We start from the raw sequence: 20,955 nt of genomic DNA, 5'->3' as shown, positions 1-20,955 counted from the left end.
AGCTACACATTCTTCTGTATGATGACCATGGTTTTTGTGGTATTGGCAATTTTTACTCTGATATGCTCTTTATGGAGTTCTTGCCTTCCTTGGTAGTGGGATTATCTTTACCGCCATTGCTTCTTGTAGGATTCTTGATCAATTAGTACTCAACGGTGTATATTGTTGAAACTTTCGACTACGAAATTCTTCTCTTCCTTTTCTAAACGAGTTTCCTCCTTCCTTCTCACTCATCTTCTTATCACTTCCATCCGTCATCGCTTGATTACGAAATTCTCTCAACTCTTCAATTTGCATAAACTTTGATGCACGTTGTCTTAATTCATCAAGATTGGTTGCCGGTTTCTTACAAAGACTGTCGGAAAATGGTCTTGGTTTCAGTGCTGTAATCATATGATGCATTGTGACTTCCGGACTGAGATTGCGGATACTTAGTGCTACCTTTCCAAAGCGCTCCATAAATGTTCTTAGGGATTCTCCCTTTTCTTGCCTTATATTCACTAATGCAATTGATGTTAGATGATGTGGTCGGCTTGTAGCAAAATGAGCTCCAGACTTTACTAAAATGGTGAAACAATCAATGGATAACGGTGGCAACCGAGTAAACCAGCTCAAAGTCGCTCCCTTCAAAGTTGTTGGGAATACTCGAAACAAAATGGCATCATTCCATGTATACAAACTTATTTGTGTTGTGTATACTGCAATGTTTTCATCAAGATCTTATCTCCATCATACTTCTCCATGGTTAAATTCTTCCAATTTTCGGACAGTGGGGTTTCTATAATGGCTTCGAAAAATGGATGCCTCCTAACAGATATTCCGACAAAGATACTAGAAGTCTTTGTATTTTCTTCCTTGTAACTTCAAAGCTTTCCTCATTATGTACCCTCTGGTGGATATGTGTTCTTGGTTGAACAGTTTCAAGTGATGTGTTTAAAATCGTCTCTTCATTCAACTTCCTCTTCATGTACACATTCTCTGCCCTTAACATACTTAACTCTTCTTCATTGCTCTTCTTTAGTGTTTCGAACTCTCTTTGTAACTGCATGAACATAGCCATTGACATGGCATTCTGATTATCTCCCTGCTCCCCAGACTGCTCTCCTCCTCTACTCATCTTTGCTTACTTCCTCAGTTGTCCTGTTTCTCGACCCCACGGTGGGCGCCAAAATGTTCTTGCAAGGGCCTGGAAACAATCTTCTTTCTCTTGAGGCTGTTGACTTCTCAGTCTTCTTTCTCGGTGCGAGTTTTTGGTCTGGGCTTTTGGCTTGGACCTCTCGGTCTGGGCTTTCAGCTTGGACCTCTCAGTCTAGGCTTTCGGCTTAGATCTGGATATGACTTGTAGACTCTCATTTCTCTAGGCTATGTCAACTGGATCTCTCGGTTTTTGGTTTCGGTCTCCTCTCACGGATGAGTGTGTGTACCTTAAAGGTGTCCCGATGCCAAAGTCATAACTAGTACTAGTTAATTATCAGATAAATTCACTCTACTTACCTTTTAGGTTGAACATCTATTTATAAGACTCTCTTATTGGACTTAGAGGCTGTTTGAGTGTTTTCTTTGTGCACCTAATATTTTTTAAACACACACTTGTATCTTTGGACTTGTTTTATGTGCTTTTCTATAATAACTAATTTAATTTTTTTTTATTTAATCTTTCATTCTGACCTTTTGATTACCGTACAAATCACAAATAATATTTTTTTTAAGTATAAAATAATTACATTTTAATGATTGTCATAAAAGGTAATGACATGTAATTGATTGACGTTTTACACCTCTGGAGACTAAATAAATAAAAAAAACATTATTTGGAGACAAAACTGACAACATAGATCTCACTTTACAAAATAAATCAATCTACCGTAAACAAACTTAATAGATATTATTGTAAAACTGAATGCATAATATAGTATTATCCTTATTATTTGAGGAGTCTAGTAACTAATCACAACAACTTAGAAAGACAACTATAACAACAATAATTATAATAATAATAATAATTATTATTATTAATATTATTTTAAATTGTTTTAAGTGGTAACAATAATTGTGATGATAATAATCACATATGATATGATAAAATGGTAATGACAATACAAAATTAGTGACAATAATACAATCAGAGGTGATAAGAACATTTTTTTAATATGTTGTTTCTAATACACACACTCACATTAATTAGCATGCACACGCAGCAACAAAGTAATCAACCCTTTAAAAATTTATAACAAGTAGTGACCTCACAAGTCTCGTACCCTTAAGAATGTCAGAATGAGGTTGTAGTTGCAAAAAAAAGTGAGGTTAAAAAAGAATGAAATGGTGGCTACATAAAATCATACTAATTCTTTTAACACTTTTTTTAACATTTATATTAGGAATGCTAATGTGGGATAGAAAAAAATGTGGAACAAATTGCTATTTTAATCTATTGGCCACCCACATAACTTCTAATTTGGATGGGACAAGTGCAAAGTAGGGCGGACTAACCCACATAGTTTCCATATCGAAAAATTTCTTTTATGTATTTTCATAATTTCTTTATGCAACTTTATATTTTTGAAATTTCTAAAATTATCTAATCTAAATTCTACAATCCAAAATATAAATTGATATTTTGATTGTGTAATATGAAATATTATACAATTCAAAACATAAATTTTAATTTCTAGAATTTTTGACTTGGGAAGTCTCTTAATTTCATATTTCGGAATTAAGGAAAAAATGTTCAATAAAAAATGTTAAAGGATAATTTGAATATTTTTCGAAATATGGGTGAAAAAGAAAGACATGGAGGTGTAGGTAGAAATTCACTTCAATCCCTACTTCATGCCACCTTCCTGAAATTCCATAATTGTTTTTTAATATTTATTTCTTTTTATCTTTTTAAAATGCATAGATTATTTATGTTTTAATACTTATCCAATATCTCAGGTGATCTTAGTTTTTTTATAATAAAATTTAAATAAAATATTATATTATATATACATAATTTTATACTATTTTTTAAATTGAAATAGTAATCATCTATCTATAGGTATTACTTTAAAAATGTATATATTTAATAAAAAATATTTGTAAAATTAAAATTAAATTAAAATTTTATTAAAAATTAGAACATCGTTATAATTTTTCTACTTATAATTTATACGTATTTATACGTATGAAAATAATAATTTGAGACTATTTACCTAATTCATCTTAATAACAAATTTTATTTTAATAAAAAAAATTATTCAAAATTTATATTTAAAAAATTAATTTTTATTAATTACTTTTTTTATGCGGATTGATCAGAAACGTATGAGTCAACTCTCATATAAGACAAATTAATAAAATCAACCATTACTTTATATAGAACAAAGTAAATACTCAATATAGATTCTTCATCTTAAAGACAACATATAAAGTAAGTAACTAAGAAAGATAACATATAAACTAAGTAACTATTGATGCGTACATTTTGAAAGACTTGGAAAATTTGACAATGCACATTACTTATCTCTTACCTATAATATTCTTTTGACCAAATTTTACGTGAAATTATTTACCACATTAGATCTTTACAAGATCACACTTATAATATATGCAAACAAATCTTCCTTAATATGATTATTGAAAATGGACACAAATATAATTGTGCTATAAAATTCTTTAATGTAGTTAATAATACTTCAAATATTTGAATTATTTAATAATCTTCATCTCAAATTTAGTTAAAAATACTTTCAAATCATAATTCTCATAGTAAAAAAATTAATTACTAACTTCAAAGAGACTAGTTGAACATACTTGAAGATGTTTTTATCACAACAATAATAAAAAATATTTTCTATTAAATGGAATGTGTTTCTCATTTTTATGTCTTTGTCTTATTTTAATAATATTTCCCTTCCTTATATATTTTTTATATTATTATTCTATTAAAAGTATTTTTATAACATATTTAGTTAATATTTTTAATTTTGTATCAAATTAAGTCTAAATTTTAAAATTTATAAACATGAATATCTTATAATTATTTAAAATTTAACCACTAGAAAAAAAATAGTATCTTATATAATTAGGAGACTGAGGAAATTAAAACAAAGCGGTTCAGATGAGAGGCCACCAACATAAATGAGGGTAGGTATGATAATTTCCATTCCAGCTAGGGGCACTACTGTAATTCAGCATATAAGATATTTCCTCTGAACAACACTCAGATATTTTCGAACCCATCCAAATATCTGCGCGTCTCTTTTGGTATACTTTCAACTTCAGTCATACTATAACCCTTTATTCCAAAAATAATTACACCCTTATATTAGTTCATTAATTAATATCACTACCTATTATTACCAAATAATTATTTATTTTAAACCTCTAATCAGAGGTTTATAAAAAACTTTATGGAGAGAGATGAAGTCACTAAACATATTTTGAAGGACTAACCTCTAAGTCTTCATCAGATCTTAACTTGATTCCCCTACTTTATAATAATTCATTTGTTTTTATTTATTTAAATTTAATTAATTTGTTTAGATGGATTAACATCTGTAGCGAGTTAGACTTTCCAAAAAAAAAAAGAATAAAACTAATCAACTTGTGTGATCTGATTTAATACATATTTTTTTATAAGTATCTTCTTTAGTATTATTGTATTAAATGAATAAATAAGTAAGTGGGAAGTGGTTTTATTAAAAAAAAAAGATAAAATCAACGAGGATTGACCAGAGTACTGGAGTCGAGAGTTGAGAGTACACCTAGATTAAATAACCCTGGTTGGGCGATGCGTGGTGGAGGTTAACCCTAGTTAAAAGATTGGACGCTATATAACAAGACATGAGGGCAAGGCATTGTTCTTCGTGCTAATCTTGTTGGTTCTTTCCGTTTGTGTCATTTAGGGTTTGTGAGTGTTGTCAATGGCTTCTGCAGAAATTGAGTTCCGATGCTTTGTTGGTGGGCTTGCTTGGGCCACTGACAGCGAAGCTCTTGACAAAGCCTTCTCAAAGTATGGCCAGATCATCGAATCGAAGGTCCGTTAGTCGCAGGGATCGGATCTGACACCATTCGGATTTGGATTCTCTCGATCTCTTCTGATCTGTGCTCTCTCATCTGTTTTGCGTTACTTGATCTATGATACTTGTGTTACTATAATGATTCTTTTATTACTCACACCAATCGGTACGTTCATCTTCATCTTTGATTCAAAGGCGAAGATCGATCGGTTCTAATCTGTTTTTTTTTTTTTTCATTTTCCCTGAATTTCAGGGTTCCGATTCCGATCTGACGCGATTCCTTGTTTTTTCTTGTGTTCAGGTAATCAACGATCGCGAAACTGGAAGATCAAGAGGGTTTGGATTTGTGACCTTCGCCACGGAACAGGCGATGAGAGACGCTATCGAAGGTATGAACGGCCAGAACCTCGACGGCCGTAACATCACCGTCAACGAGGCTCAGTCTCGTGGGAGAGGCGGTGGTGGTGGTGGTTATGGAGGCGGCGGCGGCGGTGGTGGTGGATATGGCGGTAATGGCGGTGGAGGAGGATATGGCCGAGGTGGTGGAGGAGGTAGTTACGGTGGAGGCGGCGGCAGACGTGAAGGTGGTTATAACCGTAATGGTGGTGGTGGAGGTTATGGTGGCGGTGGTGGTGGATACGGAGGTGGTGGTTATGGAGGTGGAAGAGACCGTGGATATGGCGATGGTGGGTCCCGCTATTCGAGAGGAGGTGGTGCTTCGGATGGTGGAAGCTGGAGGAATTAGGGTTGTTTTGATGTAGGGTTTAGTGGGTGAAAAAAGGGGGACGGTATGTTGTATCCTCCTCCCCTTCAAATATTGTGGTAATTTAGGTTTGGAACATCTTTATGGTTTGAGCACCTGTTACTCTTATTGTTTCTCTGTTACTGTACTGCTGTTATCGTTTTTGACCTCTCAATCAACCTGTGTACTGATTTTAAACAATAAAAAAAATGAATAGTCATAAATTATGATCCTAGTTTTTTTTTATAGTCTGTCTTCTCTGTTTTATTTCTTAAAGCTTTTCCATTCTTACAATTTGTGTACTTATTATTTCTAAAAGTTTTAATATTTTTTTAGCTCTTTCGAAAGAGTTGAAAATTGAGAAAAATAAATGTAAAATTGTAAAATGGTATAATAATGGTCAACTATGTATTCTATTGATATAATAATGGTATAATACAATTCGTTACGTCCTTCACGAAGTGACTCGATGGAAAAGTACGAGAAAGTCATGTACAAAATTATATTTAACTATTATGAGGTATTAATATATTAAGTTTTTTTTTTATTATAATTAATATAAGACTTTTGCAACTTAATATTTTATTATTATAAATAAATTCTTGTAGGATGCATGCACAAAATTATCTTTAACGAAATAAGGTTAGTTAGTAGTATGAAATCCCATAAATCTTAATTAATATTATTTAATTTAAATTTTTTATTTTTTTATTTAATCTAAATTTTTTATTTTTCTCGCTTTTAAGTATTACAAATAAATATTTTTTATAATTTTTTATTAAAATTATGGGTTATAATTGAAAAGGGTAAATGTTCTTATAAAAGTTCTTAAACTTTGAGTCACAACTAAATTATGAGTGAGATCACTTATTATTTTCTCTAAAACCATTTAAGTAGAATGGTCAGTCTCATTTCAATAGACTAAATTTTAGTCATGCTAAAACTATTTAGTATAATGATTAACTTTAGTTTAATCTACGATTATTTCCATTTGTTTTTATTTTAATTTTCTATCATTATTTTCCAATTCAATTGGTATCGATTTCTCCTATATAAGTTGGAGGCAATTTTTCTCCTTATTTTTCATTATAAATATTTTACCAAGTTGTGTTCGGTTGTAGATTTTCTGTTGTATATTTTTTGTCATTTGTAGTATATTTTTTCCAACCATACTGGGCTGTAGATTTTGTATTGTACATTTCCTTTCAATAGTAGTATATTTTTGAAATTATGTTGGTTTGTAGTTCTTTAGTTGTAGATTTTCTCTCAATTAGAGTATATTTCGTCCAACCATGTTGGCTTTTAAATTTTTCGTTGATTTTCTCTAAATCATAAAAGATATCATCCAATTGTATTAGGTTGTAATTGGTATATTCTTCGATGTAGATTTTTCGATTTATAGGTTTATTATTGTATTTGGAGGAAAGGAAGGCAAAATTCTCCAGTGAAGGTTACTTCTACAAGACCATAGAACAAAAATTGACCTCTACAAACAAAGGGACAACAATTATTAAGAATTAAGAACTGGAAAAATTGATTTTAAGTCTATCTCAACCTCATAAAACCGACGTATAAGGTGAGGTTTGCACCCACTTATATATTACGAAATGTCCTAATCTCTAATCGATGTGTGATCTCCAACACATCTCCTCACGCCGAGGCTACCAACACATGGTTCGATAACAGCCTGATAATGGATGACCTAATAAGTCCAACAAACAATTGATAGATTTGAAATAACTTTCATACCATATTAAGAAGTGAAAACTCAACCTCATAAAACCAACTTACAAAGTAAGAGATTTGCATCCAGTTATACACTACATAATATCCTAATCTCTGTAATCGGTGCTAACAACAATAAAGTTTCATTACTTTTCCTTTCTCACTTCTATCTCTTTTAAAAAATAATTAATTTATTTTAAAATATAGCAACCCATAAATTTAATATACACATTTTAATATAAAAATATTTAGAAACTTTTTGTTTTGAAGTGAAAAAACACATCAAAATATTTTGTTAAAGATAAAATTACAAATCAAGACAATAAAGTATTAAAAAAAATTTAAAAAACTTTTTCAAATATAAGTGTACCGATCAGTCCTCGGACGTCGTTGATTGCTAGTAATGGTGGGCCACGTGAGCTGGGTCCCTCAAGCGGCATGGGTCAGTGTCTCGCAGGTCGATCACCAGGATGTGCTGATGTGTCCTGGCAACAGAGTGAGGGCGATGTGACATCGGAATTGGTGACTTGACTCAAACAGCAGAGCTGGACCACGAGAGGTGGATCGCAGACGACACACCAGTTATTAGTAGGGGGAAGCCTAGATCACGAGGGGTCCGTGCGTGTGGTGTGAATAGCGCATTCAAGCACGCCACAAGCAAATAACCATTGGAAGCGCTAAGGCTCATTAGGTTGCATGCATGGCACGTGAATAACTAGGGAACTCCCAGGACAGATGACCCCAGAGATTAGGTGCACAAGTTGGTACACAGGTGGTCATTCCGTCAGAGATTGCACTCCAGTAATGGAGCCTTACGCGCTAGATTGCCCTAAGATTGGGTGAAAGCGGCACTAAGGCATGCCCTCAGAAACCCTAAATGCGGGCAGTGAAAACCCTAGACTATATAAAGGGTAGTAAGAAACCTCACAAAGTACGCAAGTTTTATGCAGTCTTCACATAGTTCTTGAGACGAGAGCTGGGATACACATTTCTGTTTCTTTGCCCCAGTATTGACTTGAGCGTCGGAGTGTAAACGGCTTTTAGGACGCTCCTTTGTCTTTGTAAGTACAGGGTGTTTGATCGAAGAAAAGCACAAACCTAGGCAGAGAGAATTTGACGTGTGATTACGAAGGCAATCGAGTCAACCGACAAACAATAAGTTTTTTTAATTTAATCGATCATATATATTATATTATAATATAGATATTTTAAAATTTTATTATTATAAAATAAATAATTAAATAATAAATAAATTAAGTTTCCTTAATTTAAATTTGATATTGTATAAATTAATTTGTTTTAATAATTTTTGTTTTTAAATAATATTTTCTTTAAAATTTAAAATAATCTTTTATTCTGGTATAGGATGTTTACCTTTTTAACTAATTTTAAAAATAAGAATAAATTTATAATATTATATTTTTAATATTTTTAAAAAATAAAAAATTTAATCATATTTATCACATTAATCATACATTTTAGTAACATTTTCTTACAAATTCAGTATTTTATTTTTTATAAAATTTAAATTTACACAAAAATAATTATTTTTTATTATTTAAATATTTTTAAAGACAACATAACTTTATAAACTTATATTTTATATTTTTTAAAAACTTAAAAAAATTCTCATAACTATTATATTTTTCACAAAATTTAATAATTTTTTATAATAAATTTATTATAATTTGTCCAAAAAAAATTATATTTTATAATTTCCTTTCCAATTATTTCAAATTCGGTGGTTAAATCTTTCCACATTGAGTCACCAATGTAAACGCATCCTAAGTTTCGGGCACACGATAAAGAATAATTTGTGTGGAAGTTCGTGGGAGTGGGGCCGTAACTAATAGCAATCATTGAGTCTCTGCCATTTTCACGTGTGAATGTCATAATACTAATTTTCGGTCAAAAGGGTAGGAAAGGTTTAGCGTTATCATCAACTCATCATTGTCCTGCTATTCTCACAATTACCCATTTTCAAATCAAGATCAATAGCCCATCATTTATCATTTATTTTCTGGTGGGAGTTACAGAGAACACAAATAAAATTAAGTAATTGAAAAATTAAAAAAATGTTTTCTAAAAAAAATAGATAAAAAATTATTTTTAAATATATTATCTTATTTATAAGTTATTTTTTCAAAATAGTGTCCTTTTATAAGATTTCTCTATAATAGAATAGTACACTCATTATTTTTTCTTAAAATATCTTTAATTAAATCATAAAATCATTTTTATCTTAATTTGGTTCAAGAATATAATAATTCAGCAATACTAAAATCTCTCCAAATTATTTTAACTTTAAATATTTAAAAATAAATTTGGAATAATAATATATACTATAAAAAATTTGTTATTTTAAATCAATTCAATTATTTTTTTAAAGGATGTTAATTAGTTGAAAGGGTTGTATAAATATAGATGAAAACATATATTTTTATTATAATTAATATTATTCATTATTATTATTACTAAATTTTTTTTGGATGTTATTATTTATGTGTAATATATGATATGAATCATCTATATGAGAGTCATAATATTTTTTGTTTGTGAATGATTTGTTGTAACAATGTTTTAAACTTATTAGGAATATAAAATGGAAAAAATACTGTAAATATTATATGTTAGCACAAAATATTATACATGACTATACTGTAATATTAATATTGGAAAAATTTAAAACAGAACACAAAAGAACATATGTGAAAATATTAATAAAATATAGTGAAAGTAACTCTTATTTGCATAAGAGGAACAAGGAACTGAATTAGTAAAACTATATACAACCCAAATTATCTCTTTATGCATATTCTTGCAAATAGAAAAGTAACAAAGAAGGTGAATAATTGAGACACTGGAATCAAATCCTCTTGTTACATTACATTTTAAAATTATATTGTCATCATTTACAGTTTCAACCTTACATTTTTGTTGTTTTTCCTTGTTTAGATTTAAGATTTACATTTCTTAGAGTTTTACGTGTTTCATTGCATGTTTAGATTCTGTACTTGAGTACGAGTACATTTTATTCTTAAGTGGATTCTGGTAAATTCAATTTGAATCTTATACTGTGACTAAGAAGAAACCTATTTGAATCAATTTTTACGTAAACACTTTTTAAAAAATGAAATAAAATATTTTTAAGTTAAAATTGACTTTCATATATAATTTAATTTATATAATTTGTTTAGCTTGTTAAAATTGACTTCCATGAGTTATTTTTTGTTATCGTTATAGAGTAATGACTATTCATTTCATCCTTGATACCATGGCAACTGTTAAACAAAACTGAACCATACATTGTAATATGGTCAAAGAAAATATTATAGCAAAATTAAAATGTCGAGAAAAAAATATAAAACAAAAAAGTGTATGAAATTACAAATTTCATCTATAATTTTTTTTCCTTCTGGTCACTGTCTAAATATGTTTGCATGTCTAGCCATCAGAAACAATAGCAAATCATTAAGTTAAAAAAAAAAAAAACAACGAGTAAAATTTAAAAATAATGAGCCTATCCTAAATAAATTGAAACCATAAGAATTTACCAATATATTTATTTGTAATTTTGAGTGACTTGATTTTCGTCCTAACCTATAACAATGTTATCTTCTAACAGTTGTTTTATTGAAAATTGCAATTTTTACTTTTAACTATGATATCGATTGTTGTTTTATAGGGTTTGCAATAACATCTTCTTTTATAGACTTCAAATATATGACTATTGTAATACTTAATCTTTCAATTTGATATTGTTAAGATAGTTTTAATAATATTTTTTTTTATATTGACGTGCTCATTACTTGAATTAATTTGGATCTCCACTCAACACGTCTTCTTTAAAAAAATACTTAATATATTGTACCTATTATTCATTTATTAAAGGGAAAAAGAGTTTAGATACATAATATCATAAAATATATTATTTTTCTTTCTATTAGTGTGTGATATATGGAGTGATTAGTTCAACACAATTAGTAAAAAACAATAATATAGTTGTTGTAACATTTCATTACTTCATCTACCAATACAATTATAAAACGATAGGTTATTCCATGTTGTTTTATGCATGAGGTAAAGATTATTATAAAAATAATAACATTTATATTTTAAATAAAAATTTAGATAGAATAATAGTATTTCATGTATCAATGATATTCGAAATTGGTCATTATAATGTGATTATTGAATCAAAGACTTCCCACTAAATTAAAATTGTATACATATCAGTTATCTTGTGGCGTAATTAAGCTAGATGAATTAAGTTATATCAAAGAATTTGTTTCCTAGTTGCCAAAAAGTGAAATTATTGTAGGATTTATTTATTATCTTAACTAGGTCAAATACACTAATTATTATTGAATTGTGATGATTTGATTATTTTGTTTCATATTTTTTTACGATTTTGTCTTTATTTTTTTATATTTACAAAAATAATATCATGTTAACATTTTCTTTATTGACTCCAATAATATCATTTAAGGACCAACTTAAACTCTTTTGTTTACTTTTGTGTTTTACACGAATGTACTGAAAATTCATTGGTGTCTACTGTGTAATGAAATATGATGAAAGAATAATAATCAAGGGACAAAATAATAAACAAGGGACCAATTGCAAAAACAATGACCAGAAGAATCTATGAATAATGAAATTCTAATAACTATATGAAAAACTATCCTTTTACTTGAGTCCTCTCTTAATAAACTTATTAATAATTTGGGCTTAAAATCAAGTTAGTGATGAGTTTAAAAATGAATCAATCATAAGTGGCCCAAACAAATCCTTCACTATCAAAAGGATTATGGAGAGTGACAACATGAAGGGTGCAAGAAAATGCCAATATGAAGAATGCAAGGAGGATAGAAGAAGGTTCCTATAATGTAGTGTATAGGAGAAACTAATTTTTGTAATTAATCTTTATTTTGCGACATTGATAACTTAAATGAGAAGCTTGACTTGCAAATTGTATTTTGAAGTAGAGTACTTTGCAAGTTTCATAATATTTTTTTTTAATAAATTAATAAAATTTGAGCTTCATTCACGTTAGAGTAAGTAAAAAATTATCCACACCCATAAATAAGATTCTCTTGAACTTTGTAATCACTTTCGAATTTTTTGAGAATTGATGTTATTTTTGTTTTTTTTTTCTTTTAAAGTCAATTGAGATAAATTTCCCCCTTAAATTTATTTCACAAAAGAAACTTAAATTTGTTATAAATTCCAATTCCTTTGCAATTCGTACATTCTCTTTTCCTTCATGAATGGCTTGAACTCATTTTCTTTTAAGTAAAAAAGCTCATCAGAATATTTCTTGATATAACAAGTGACTATTAATTACCTATTTGGTAATACATGGTTGTCACTTTTTTTCTATAAAAATATTAAATGATACTATTTAATAACCCTCTCTTAATTAATATAAACAATAAAAATGATCTTTATTTCATCATTTTTAACAATATCATTTAAGGATTATTGAAAAAATATTGTTTGATTGAAAAAAAGAAATAATGTATTTTTATAAATTTACTACTAAAATAATAATAATAGTTGACATATTTAATGGTAATCTCTTCATAAATTTGATATTATGCACTTTTTTTTTGGTTTTATGCGTAAGTCTCTTATACTGTTGTTATAAACAATTTTTTAAGAAAACCTCCATTTCCCTCTTTCTTATTTTCTAGCAAAACATTATAAATGAAACAAGTAAAAAATAGAAAAATTCCAGTCATCAGAACACTTGTTCTGGAAACAACTTTTAAAATTTAGTTAAGTTTAACTTGGAATCTGAATGTTGGACGGTGTAAAAGTACTGTAAAGCCAGTTTTTTTACAAAGAAAAAAAATTTAAGAAGAGAAACAAAAACATGTTAAATATATGTTAGTATAAACATTTTAGCAAATTCATTGTGATTATGAATTTCAACGAAAAATACAATAACTATAAACATAAGCTATACTAAAAGAAAGTTTCATGAAATAAAGTTCATAAATTAAAATAAACCTACTACAAGTTTAGTTAATTTTAATTTGTAAAAAATATATTATAGATAAATTTGTTCAAACGTAAAATTGAAAGAGAATAATTTAATTTTAATTTATAATTTTTTTTTGTGGTTGTAAATATTTGTATATACAAGTTTGCCCGTAAATATAAAAACACTTTTTTTTAACGTAATTAAAATAAGAAAAAATATCTTTTGAACACTTGCTATTTTATCAACATTTATTTAATAAATACTTTTTAAAATGAAAATTAGATTAAAATATTAATAATAAAAAATATTAATAAAAGAGTTATGACTTAAATGTATGAATGGGAATAGATTGGATGGTTGAGGAGGAAGAAAGGGGTGAAAAAGACAGAAAGAGAAAGAGAAACAGCTAATTAATCCGAAAACAGAGTTGCAGAAAGAAAGAAAGAAAGTCAAGAAGAAGAGAGAGTGAAGAGGGCGAGGGCGAAAGGAGTGACATTGAAGCTCCCTTTGACCCTCACCGCACCATTCTCTCCTTCATATATCATTCTCCTTTCACTTCCTTCACCCATTCAATTCCATTTCCAACGCACTCATCCTTCTCTCTCTTCTCTTTCTCTGTTCCCGTCTGATAAGAACCAGATTTGAGATCAGATCAGATCCCAATATGAGTTCCGACATGAACACCAACACCAACACGACCACGAACACGAACACAACCTCGAAGGAGTCGAAAAAGAGGTTACCGGATTTCGTGCAGAGCGTGAAGCTGAAGTATGTGAAACTGGGGTACCACTACCTGATGTCACACCTGGTAACCCTGTGCCTGCTACCTCTGATGTCCGTAATCCTCATCCAAGCCTCTCAGATGAAGACGCAGGACATTCAGGAGCTGTGGGCCCACCTACAGTACAACCTCCTCAGCGTCATCGCTATATCCGCCATCCTCGCCTTGGGATCCACCCTCTACATCATGACCCGCCCCACCTCCATCTACCTCATCGACTACTCCTGCTACCGTCCCCCCCACCACCTCCGCGTCCACTTCCAAAAGTTCCTCCACCACTCCACCCTCACCGGCGACTTCCTCCCCTCTTCCCTCGATTTCCAGCGCAAGATTCTCCAACGCTCCGGCCTCGGCGAGGAAACCTATCTCCCCGAGGCCATGCACTCCATCCCCCCGCGCCCCTCCATGGACGCCGCCAGGGAAGAGGCCGAGCAAGTCATGTTCGGCGCCCTCGACAACCTCTTCGCCAACACCCGCGTCAAGCCCAAGGACATCGGAATCCTCGTCGTCAATTGCAGCCTCTTCAACCCCACGCCCTCCCTTTCTGCCATGATCGTCAACAAGTACAAGCTCCGTGGCAATGTCAAAAGCTTCAACCTTGGCGGCATGGGCTGCAGCGCCGGCGTCATCGCCATCGATCTCGCCAAAGACATGCTTCAGGTCCACCGCAACACTTACGTTGTCGTCGTCAGCACCGAGAACATAACTCAGAATTGGTACTTCGGGAACAACAAGGCCATGTTGATACCCAATTGCCTCTTCCGCGTTGGTGGGGCCGCCATTCTCCTGTCCAACAAAAGCTCCGATAAAAGACGAGCCAAATACAAGCTTTTGCATGTGGTGAGGACTCACAAAGGGGCGGATGACAAGGCCTTCAGGTGCGTGTACCAGGAACAAGACGATATCGGAAAAACCGGCGTGTCTCTGTCGAAGGACCTCATGGCAATTGCGGGTGGAGCTCTTAAGACTAACATAACCACTTTGGGTCCCCTTGTGTTGCCTATAAGTGAGCAACTTCTCTTCTTTCTCACACTTGTTTTGAAAAAGCTTTTCAACGCCAAGATGAAGCCTTACATCCCTGATTTCAAGCTCGCGTTTGACCATTTCTGCATTCACGCTGGTGGGAGGGCTGTGATTGATGAGTTGGAGAAGAATCTGCAGCTTCTGCCGCTGCATGTGGAGGCTTCGAGGATGACGCTGCACAGGTTCGGGAACACCTCATCGAGTTCAATTTGGTACGAGTTGGCTTACACGGAGGCGAAGGGAAGGATGAGAAAGGGGAACAGAGTGTGGCAGATTGCGTTTGGGAGTGGGTTCAAGTGCAACAGTGCGGTGTGGGAAGCCCTCAGACATGTGAATCCCTCACCCAAGAGTCCCTGGGAAGATTGCATTCATAAGTACCCAGTTCAGATTCTGTAGTCTCAAATATTCGAGGTTTGATTTTAGATTAGTTGCGTCATGTCATATCTCTCCTATTCTACCACCTCTTTACAAACTCCACCGGACTCATCACATTATTCTGTTTTCATGGGTTCCTTGACTACATCATTTCTTTTTATCTTCAGATCAGTGTTAATGTCGTTTGTGTGCATTTTTGTTGCTGGGTTGAAACAATGTTGTAGGTAGGTAGGTGGTGTAATTGTTTGGATTTAGTCAGAAATTACCTTTTTGTGGTGCATAAAGTTGCATTAAATTGTGGAATTGTGAAGAACGAGTCTTCAAACTGAGTGCACTGTAGCTGCCAATTAAGCATACGAAAAGCGAGGAGGGCAGAAAGAGCGTAACCTATAACAGTTTCAAAATCCTTGCCTTTGTAAAACAAAATGGCACATGGCCAGGCTCCTTGCACGCCGCGTCCTTTATTTCATTTTAGGTATAAATATGATTGCGTGCACATTAAAAATCACCCTTGGCTAGTTCCTATATATAGGGTAATAATTTTTTCAGTCTTAAAGATCATAGCAGTGAGTTTTACGGTCTTAAACAAACAATAAATGAAATTTGACTTGTTTTCTGAATGAGATGTGCAGAACTTTTGTTTGTTGCATAATTTGTTTCTTTAATAGTCTCCATTTATATTTTATGATTGTGTGCAACCTGATTTTTTTAACAAAAGAACCTTTTCCCTCATTACTATGCAACTCTTCCTTCTTTTAATCACAGCTTAAATCGTAAATTTAAAACACGAAAGACAAACCATTCATACTGATTTAAAATTGAGTGGGGCAAAGAAAAGATTGTGTTGGGTGTACAAACAAGCTTAGCTATTATTTCTGCTCATTTTCTGGTCTGACACATGATGTGTTTTTGGCAATGCATGTTTCCCTTCAATAAAATATTCTTCTTTTTCCCTTAAATAAACAATATTCTTCTTTTTCCCTTAAATAAATAATATTCTTCTTTGTCCCATGTTTTTACAATTGTTTGATTTCAGCTATGTTAGGGGGAGGGAGACACACCCCTCATTTCTCTTTCCAAGCGCGTTGCGTTTCACTGATAATAATAGAATGGATTAAAAATGTTATTTTCTTATTTCGATAATTTTAAATGAACGAAATAAACATTTCATATGTTTTTTGAAATAAGCACGAAAGGGATAGGTTATGGTTTTTTTTATTTATTCTGGTGTTACTCTCATTTTAAAGTGACTACTTTTTTCCCTGTTTTCATCACCAAGATCTATATCATTTAAGGTGTCCTTTATTGTTTATACAAAACCAGTAAAATAATATCAAACAGCAATTACAGTTCTAAGGTACCTGTCTTTCTCCAATTATGCCCATAAATCCTTAGTACCATCTTCCAGAGCTTCTCTACTTACAACTTCTGTAAAAGTCAAAAGGTACTAGATTATAATTAAATAAAAAGACTAAATTTTGTTTAATATTTTGGACGATGTAGGTTATTATGGCTTTAGGGTTAGCAGTTAAGTGATGAAAAGATAACCCTCCTAGAATAGTCTAAGATGGTATCTAAAATAAAGGTGCATGGTATTAGTAATAATTGTTCCTTTTGGGGTACATACAAAATTGAGCAACTTTTAATCTTAACCTTGGAAGTAATGGATAATTTGGTGGGATTTTTGACCGGGCAATGTTGATACTTTATTATCAAAATATGATGGCTTTTGAAAGTTGGGGAAGTTATCACAAATTTTGTGAATAAAGATAAACATCTAATTCCATGGTAGGAATATACTCAGTTTTAAAAGATATGGACGTAGCTATCCGTGTAAGCAATAATAACCTCTATAATGTATATTGGTCATTCAACCACCACCAAGGGTGTGGATATTATATTGCCTCACTATTACTTAGTCAAAAAATTTCTTTTCTTTGTTAAAAACTAGGTCTTTAACTCGTGCTATGCACGAAATGACAAGTTTTAGTACATTACATAAGTAACTATAATGCCAGGTTTATCATATAAGTTATATTGCTTTTAAATATTGTTAAAATTTTTACTGTAAACAACATTTTTTTTTCTTGTTTGTTATATTTCCATTTTCGTCAAGAATTAGAATTTTCAATCCTTATTTCGTTCTAACTCTAGAAATAGCTACGTACAACTGTCCATGTGTAAAAACTGGACGTGGAAGATATAAATCAACTTTGGTCAATGATTGACCTTGATTTTTATTGATTTTCATTGCAAAACAAAGAGCTATTGGAAATTGTCTTCTCTGAAATTTGAATGACATACCTACATTTGAAGGGATCAAATTCATTTTTGAAATGAAGATTTTATCACCAATATTTGATCTGTTAGAACTGTTGCGTTGCACAAATAACATTTTTATTAAGGAAATAATAATTATCAAATTATACACAATTATTGTATGCAATTATTGTATGATATTGTGCGATATTGTACACAATTATATGTAATTAATTTAATAATTATAGAATCCATGGGGTAATTGTAATTAATTTAATAATTATAGAATCCATGGTTAGTGGATCCCTACCTAATTAGCTTGTAATTTGGAGAGAGAAAGTCTCCATACACTTGTATATATTTGCTATACAATGAGTGATGTAAATACACACAAGAGAAGAAGAAATATCTCTTTTTCTTACCATTTTCTTATATATTATTTTCTTATATGGTATTAGAGCACCGATCTTGGTGCTTTGACAACCTTTCCATTTTTATCCCTAAATAAGAGATAAGAGATCTTGTCTGACAAAGAAGGCACCAGTAACACTGCCAAGTTGATCCCTACTATGTTCATCATTCAGACCAACCAGGACAATGTTGGTGTCGACCAAATTGAATGCCGCCAATTATCAATCCTGAAAGACAACAAAGGTACACGCACTCACGGCGAAGAAGAAAGTTGGATTTGTTGATGATACCATAGAAATGCTGTCACAAGAAAAAGATCCATCCCAATTCGAATTGTGGAATCAATGTAATTCCATGATTCTTTCATGGTTAAGTCACTCCATCGAGGCAGAGATAGCCGCAATGGTAATTCACGCGAAGACCGCCTGACAAGTTTGGGAAGATCTCCGCGACCAATTCAGATAGAAGAATGCGCCAACCATTTTTCAAATTCAGAAGGCAATAGCAACCATGTGTCCCAAGGTACGATGTTAGTGGCTTCATACTACATCAAACTCAAAGCGCTGTGGGATGAAATCGAGCTATATCGTTCATCCATAGTTTGTAATAAGACAAATGAGCACCAGATCGAGAAGGAAGAAGATAAACTGATGCAATTCCTCATGGGGTTGAATGATTCGTTCAAAACAATCAGGTCCAATATTCTCATCATGAATCCTCTACCAAATGTCTGACAAGCATACTCTCTGATTGTGCAAGAAGAGACACAACAACAGATGAATTCAAATCCTGGTGAGAATTTTTCAATCGCGGCATCAGTACATGGTCGATCTGCCAATTGGAAGCAATCAAAAGGTAAGACATGTGAACACTATAACAAACTAGGTCATACCATAAATGAATGTCGTACTTTGAAATTTCATTACACATACTGTGATAAAAGAGGACACACGGAAGATAGGTGTTGCATAAAAAATGGGATGTGGAACTCCAATGGGCGCCATGGCCAGCAACAACGAATAAAAAATAACTCCAAAAGCTCTCATTCATCAACAACAAACATGGAAAATTCCTCTTCATTACCACATGACATCAATGAGTCCGATAGAAACCCTTTATAAGGTTCACTGCCAAATAAATTCAGCAATTGACAAAGGCTGTTTACTCGCTCAACAAAAATGGTAAAAGTGAAGCGTTTTTAAACGCTGCAGGTCTATTTGCTCATAACTCGTATATTAATTCTGCTTTTACAAAACCATGGATTTTGGATAGTGGAGCAACCGGTCACGTTGCATATGATTCACAATTTTTCACACACACTTCATCATCATTTATTCCAAATGTTAATCTGCCCATAGGCTCAACTGCGACCATCTCATCTACATGCACAATTAAATTCAATAACAATATCACTCCCAAAGATGTTCTTTGTGTTCCTTCTTTTAATTTAAATCTCATGTCTGTTAGTAAGATAACCAGTGCACTAAATTGTTGTGTCGTTCTTTTTCCACATGGTTGCATCTTGTAGGACTTGGTCACGGGGAGGATGATTGGCTCAGATAAACAATATGCAGGCTTATACTACATGTCCCCTCTTCCAAACCAAGCCCACGCATCTCAAATTTTGATCGACCCTGATTTATGGCACAAGCGCCTCGGGCATCCTTCTCCGGTGCGTCTACAACTTGCATCTTCATTACTACCTATCAATAAAAATCTCATTTCCATTCATAATAATTGTAGTGTTTATCCCAAAGCTAAACAGACAAGGCTACCCTTTCCTTTAAGCACAATAAAATCTCATTCTCCATTTAATTTATTGCATTGCGACATTTGGAAAACCCCAACTCATTTTGGAAAACGTTTTTTTTCTTCACTATAGTCGATGACTATACTAGATGTACTTGGCTATTTCTCTCTTAGAATCATTCATTACATTTGCACAAAATCAATTTCAGGCATCTATTAAAACCATCCGTGTTGACAACGAATTGGAATTTATTTCAATGCATGATTTTTTTTTCTCAAAAAAGGTATTGAATGTCAATGCACTTGCGTCTACACTCCTCAACAAAACGGAGTAGTAGAACGCAAACATAGACACGATTTAAACACAACACGAGCCCTCCTATTTCAGTCAAATTTACCATTAGAATTTTGGGGGGAATGCGTTTTAACCGACACATATATCATTAATTGCTTGCCACCACCTTTACTAAAAAATGAATCACCTTTTGAGCTACTATATAATCAACCACCTTCACTTTCTCACCAAAAACTTTTGGTTGCCTCTGTTACGCAACTGTTGTTTCACCTAAGCAAAAATTTGATCCGCGCACCCGAAAATGCATCTTCATTGGTTATCCTCACAATAAAAAAGCATACAAATTATTTGATATAAATGCATACACTTTTTTTACAAGTCAGGATGTCACCTTCCATGAAAGTGTTTTCCCATTCTGTCAACACTCTCAGACGCAATCCTCACACCCATTACCAGATATTTTGCCTGCCATTGACATTGACTTACCCACTCCTGTCCAACATTCACTTGATCCACCATCTTCTCCTACTGAACCTCCAACAGATCAACCTTCTTCTCCCACGCCAAGAAGTCCTGCACCCCGTTACCGAACCTTCTCCAACC

The 20,955-nt window shown here is 32.2% G+C and overlaps 2 protein-coding genes across 2 annotated transcripts; both read left to right on the top strand.

The window, feature by feature from the left end:
• The first annotated feature begins 4,832 nt into the window (after positions 1-4,832).
• LOC137820296 (glycine-rich RNA-binding protein-like) lies at positions 4,833-5,986 on the top strand. Its single transcript, XM_068624287.1, has 2 exons — positions 4,833-5,018; positions 5,302-5,986. The coding sequence occupies exons 1-2, from the start codon at positions 4,905-4,907 to the stop codon at positions 5,743-5,745; spliced, it is 558 nt and encodes a 185-aa protein (XP_068480388.1). The 5' UTR covers positions 4,833-4,904; the 3' UTR covers positions 5,746-5,986.
• Positions 5,987-13,802: 7,816 nt separating this feature from the next.
• Positions 13,803-15,922, top strand: LOC137820387 (3-ketoacyl-CoA synthase 4-like). The gene has a single exon (XM_068624455.1). It carries the CDS (start codon positions 14,121-14,123, stop codon positions 15,657-15,659), a length of 1,539 nt encoding a protein of 512 aa, XP_068480556.1. The 5' UTR covers positions 13,803-14,120; the 3' UTR covers positions 15,660-15,922.
• Positions 15,923-20,955: the final 5,033 nt, after the last annotated feature.

This window comes from Phaseolus vulgaris, chromosome 9 (assembly GCF_000499845.2).
Source record: "Phaseolus vulgaris cultivar G19833 chromosome 9, P. vulgaris v2.0, whole genome shotgun sequence".
In the NCBI taxonomy this organism is placed as follows: domain Eukaryota; kingdom Viridiplantae; phylum Streptophyta; class Magnoliopsida; order Fabales; family Fabaceae; genus Phaseolus; species Phaseolus vulgaris.
The sequence above is the reverse complement of the archived record's forward strand: the minus strand, read 5'-3'. Positions and strand labels throughout refer to the sequence as shown.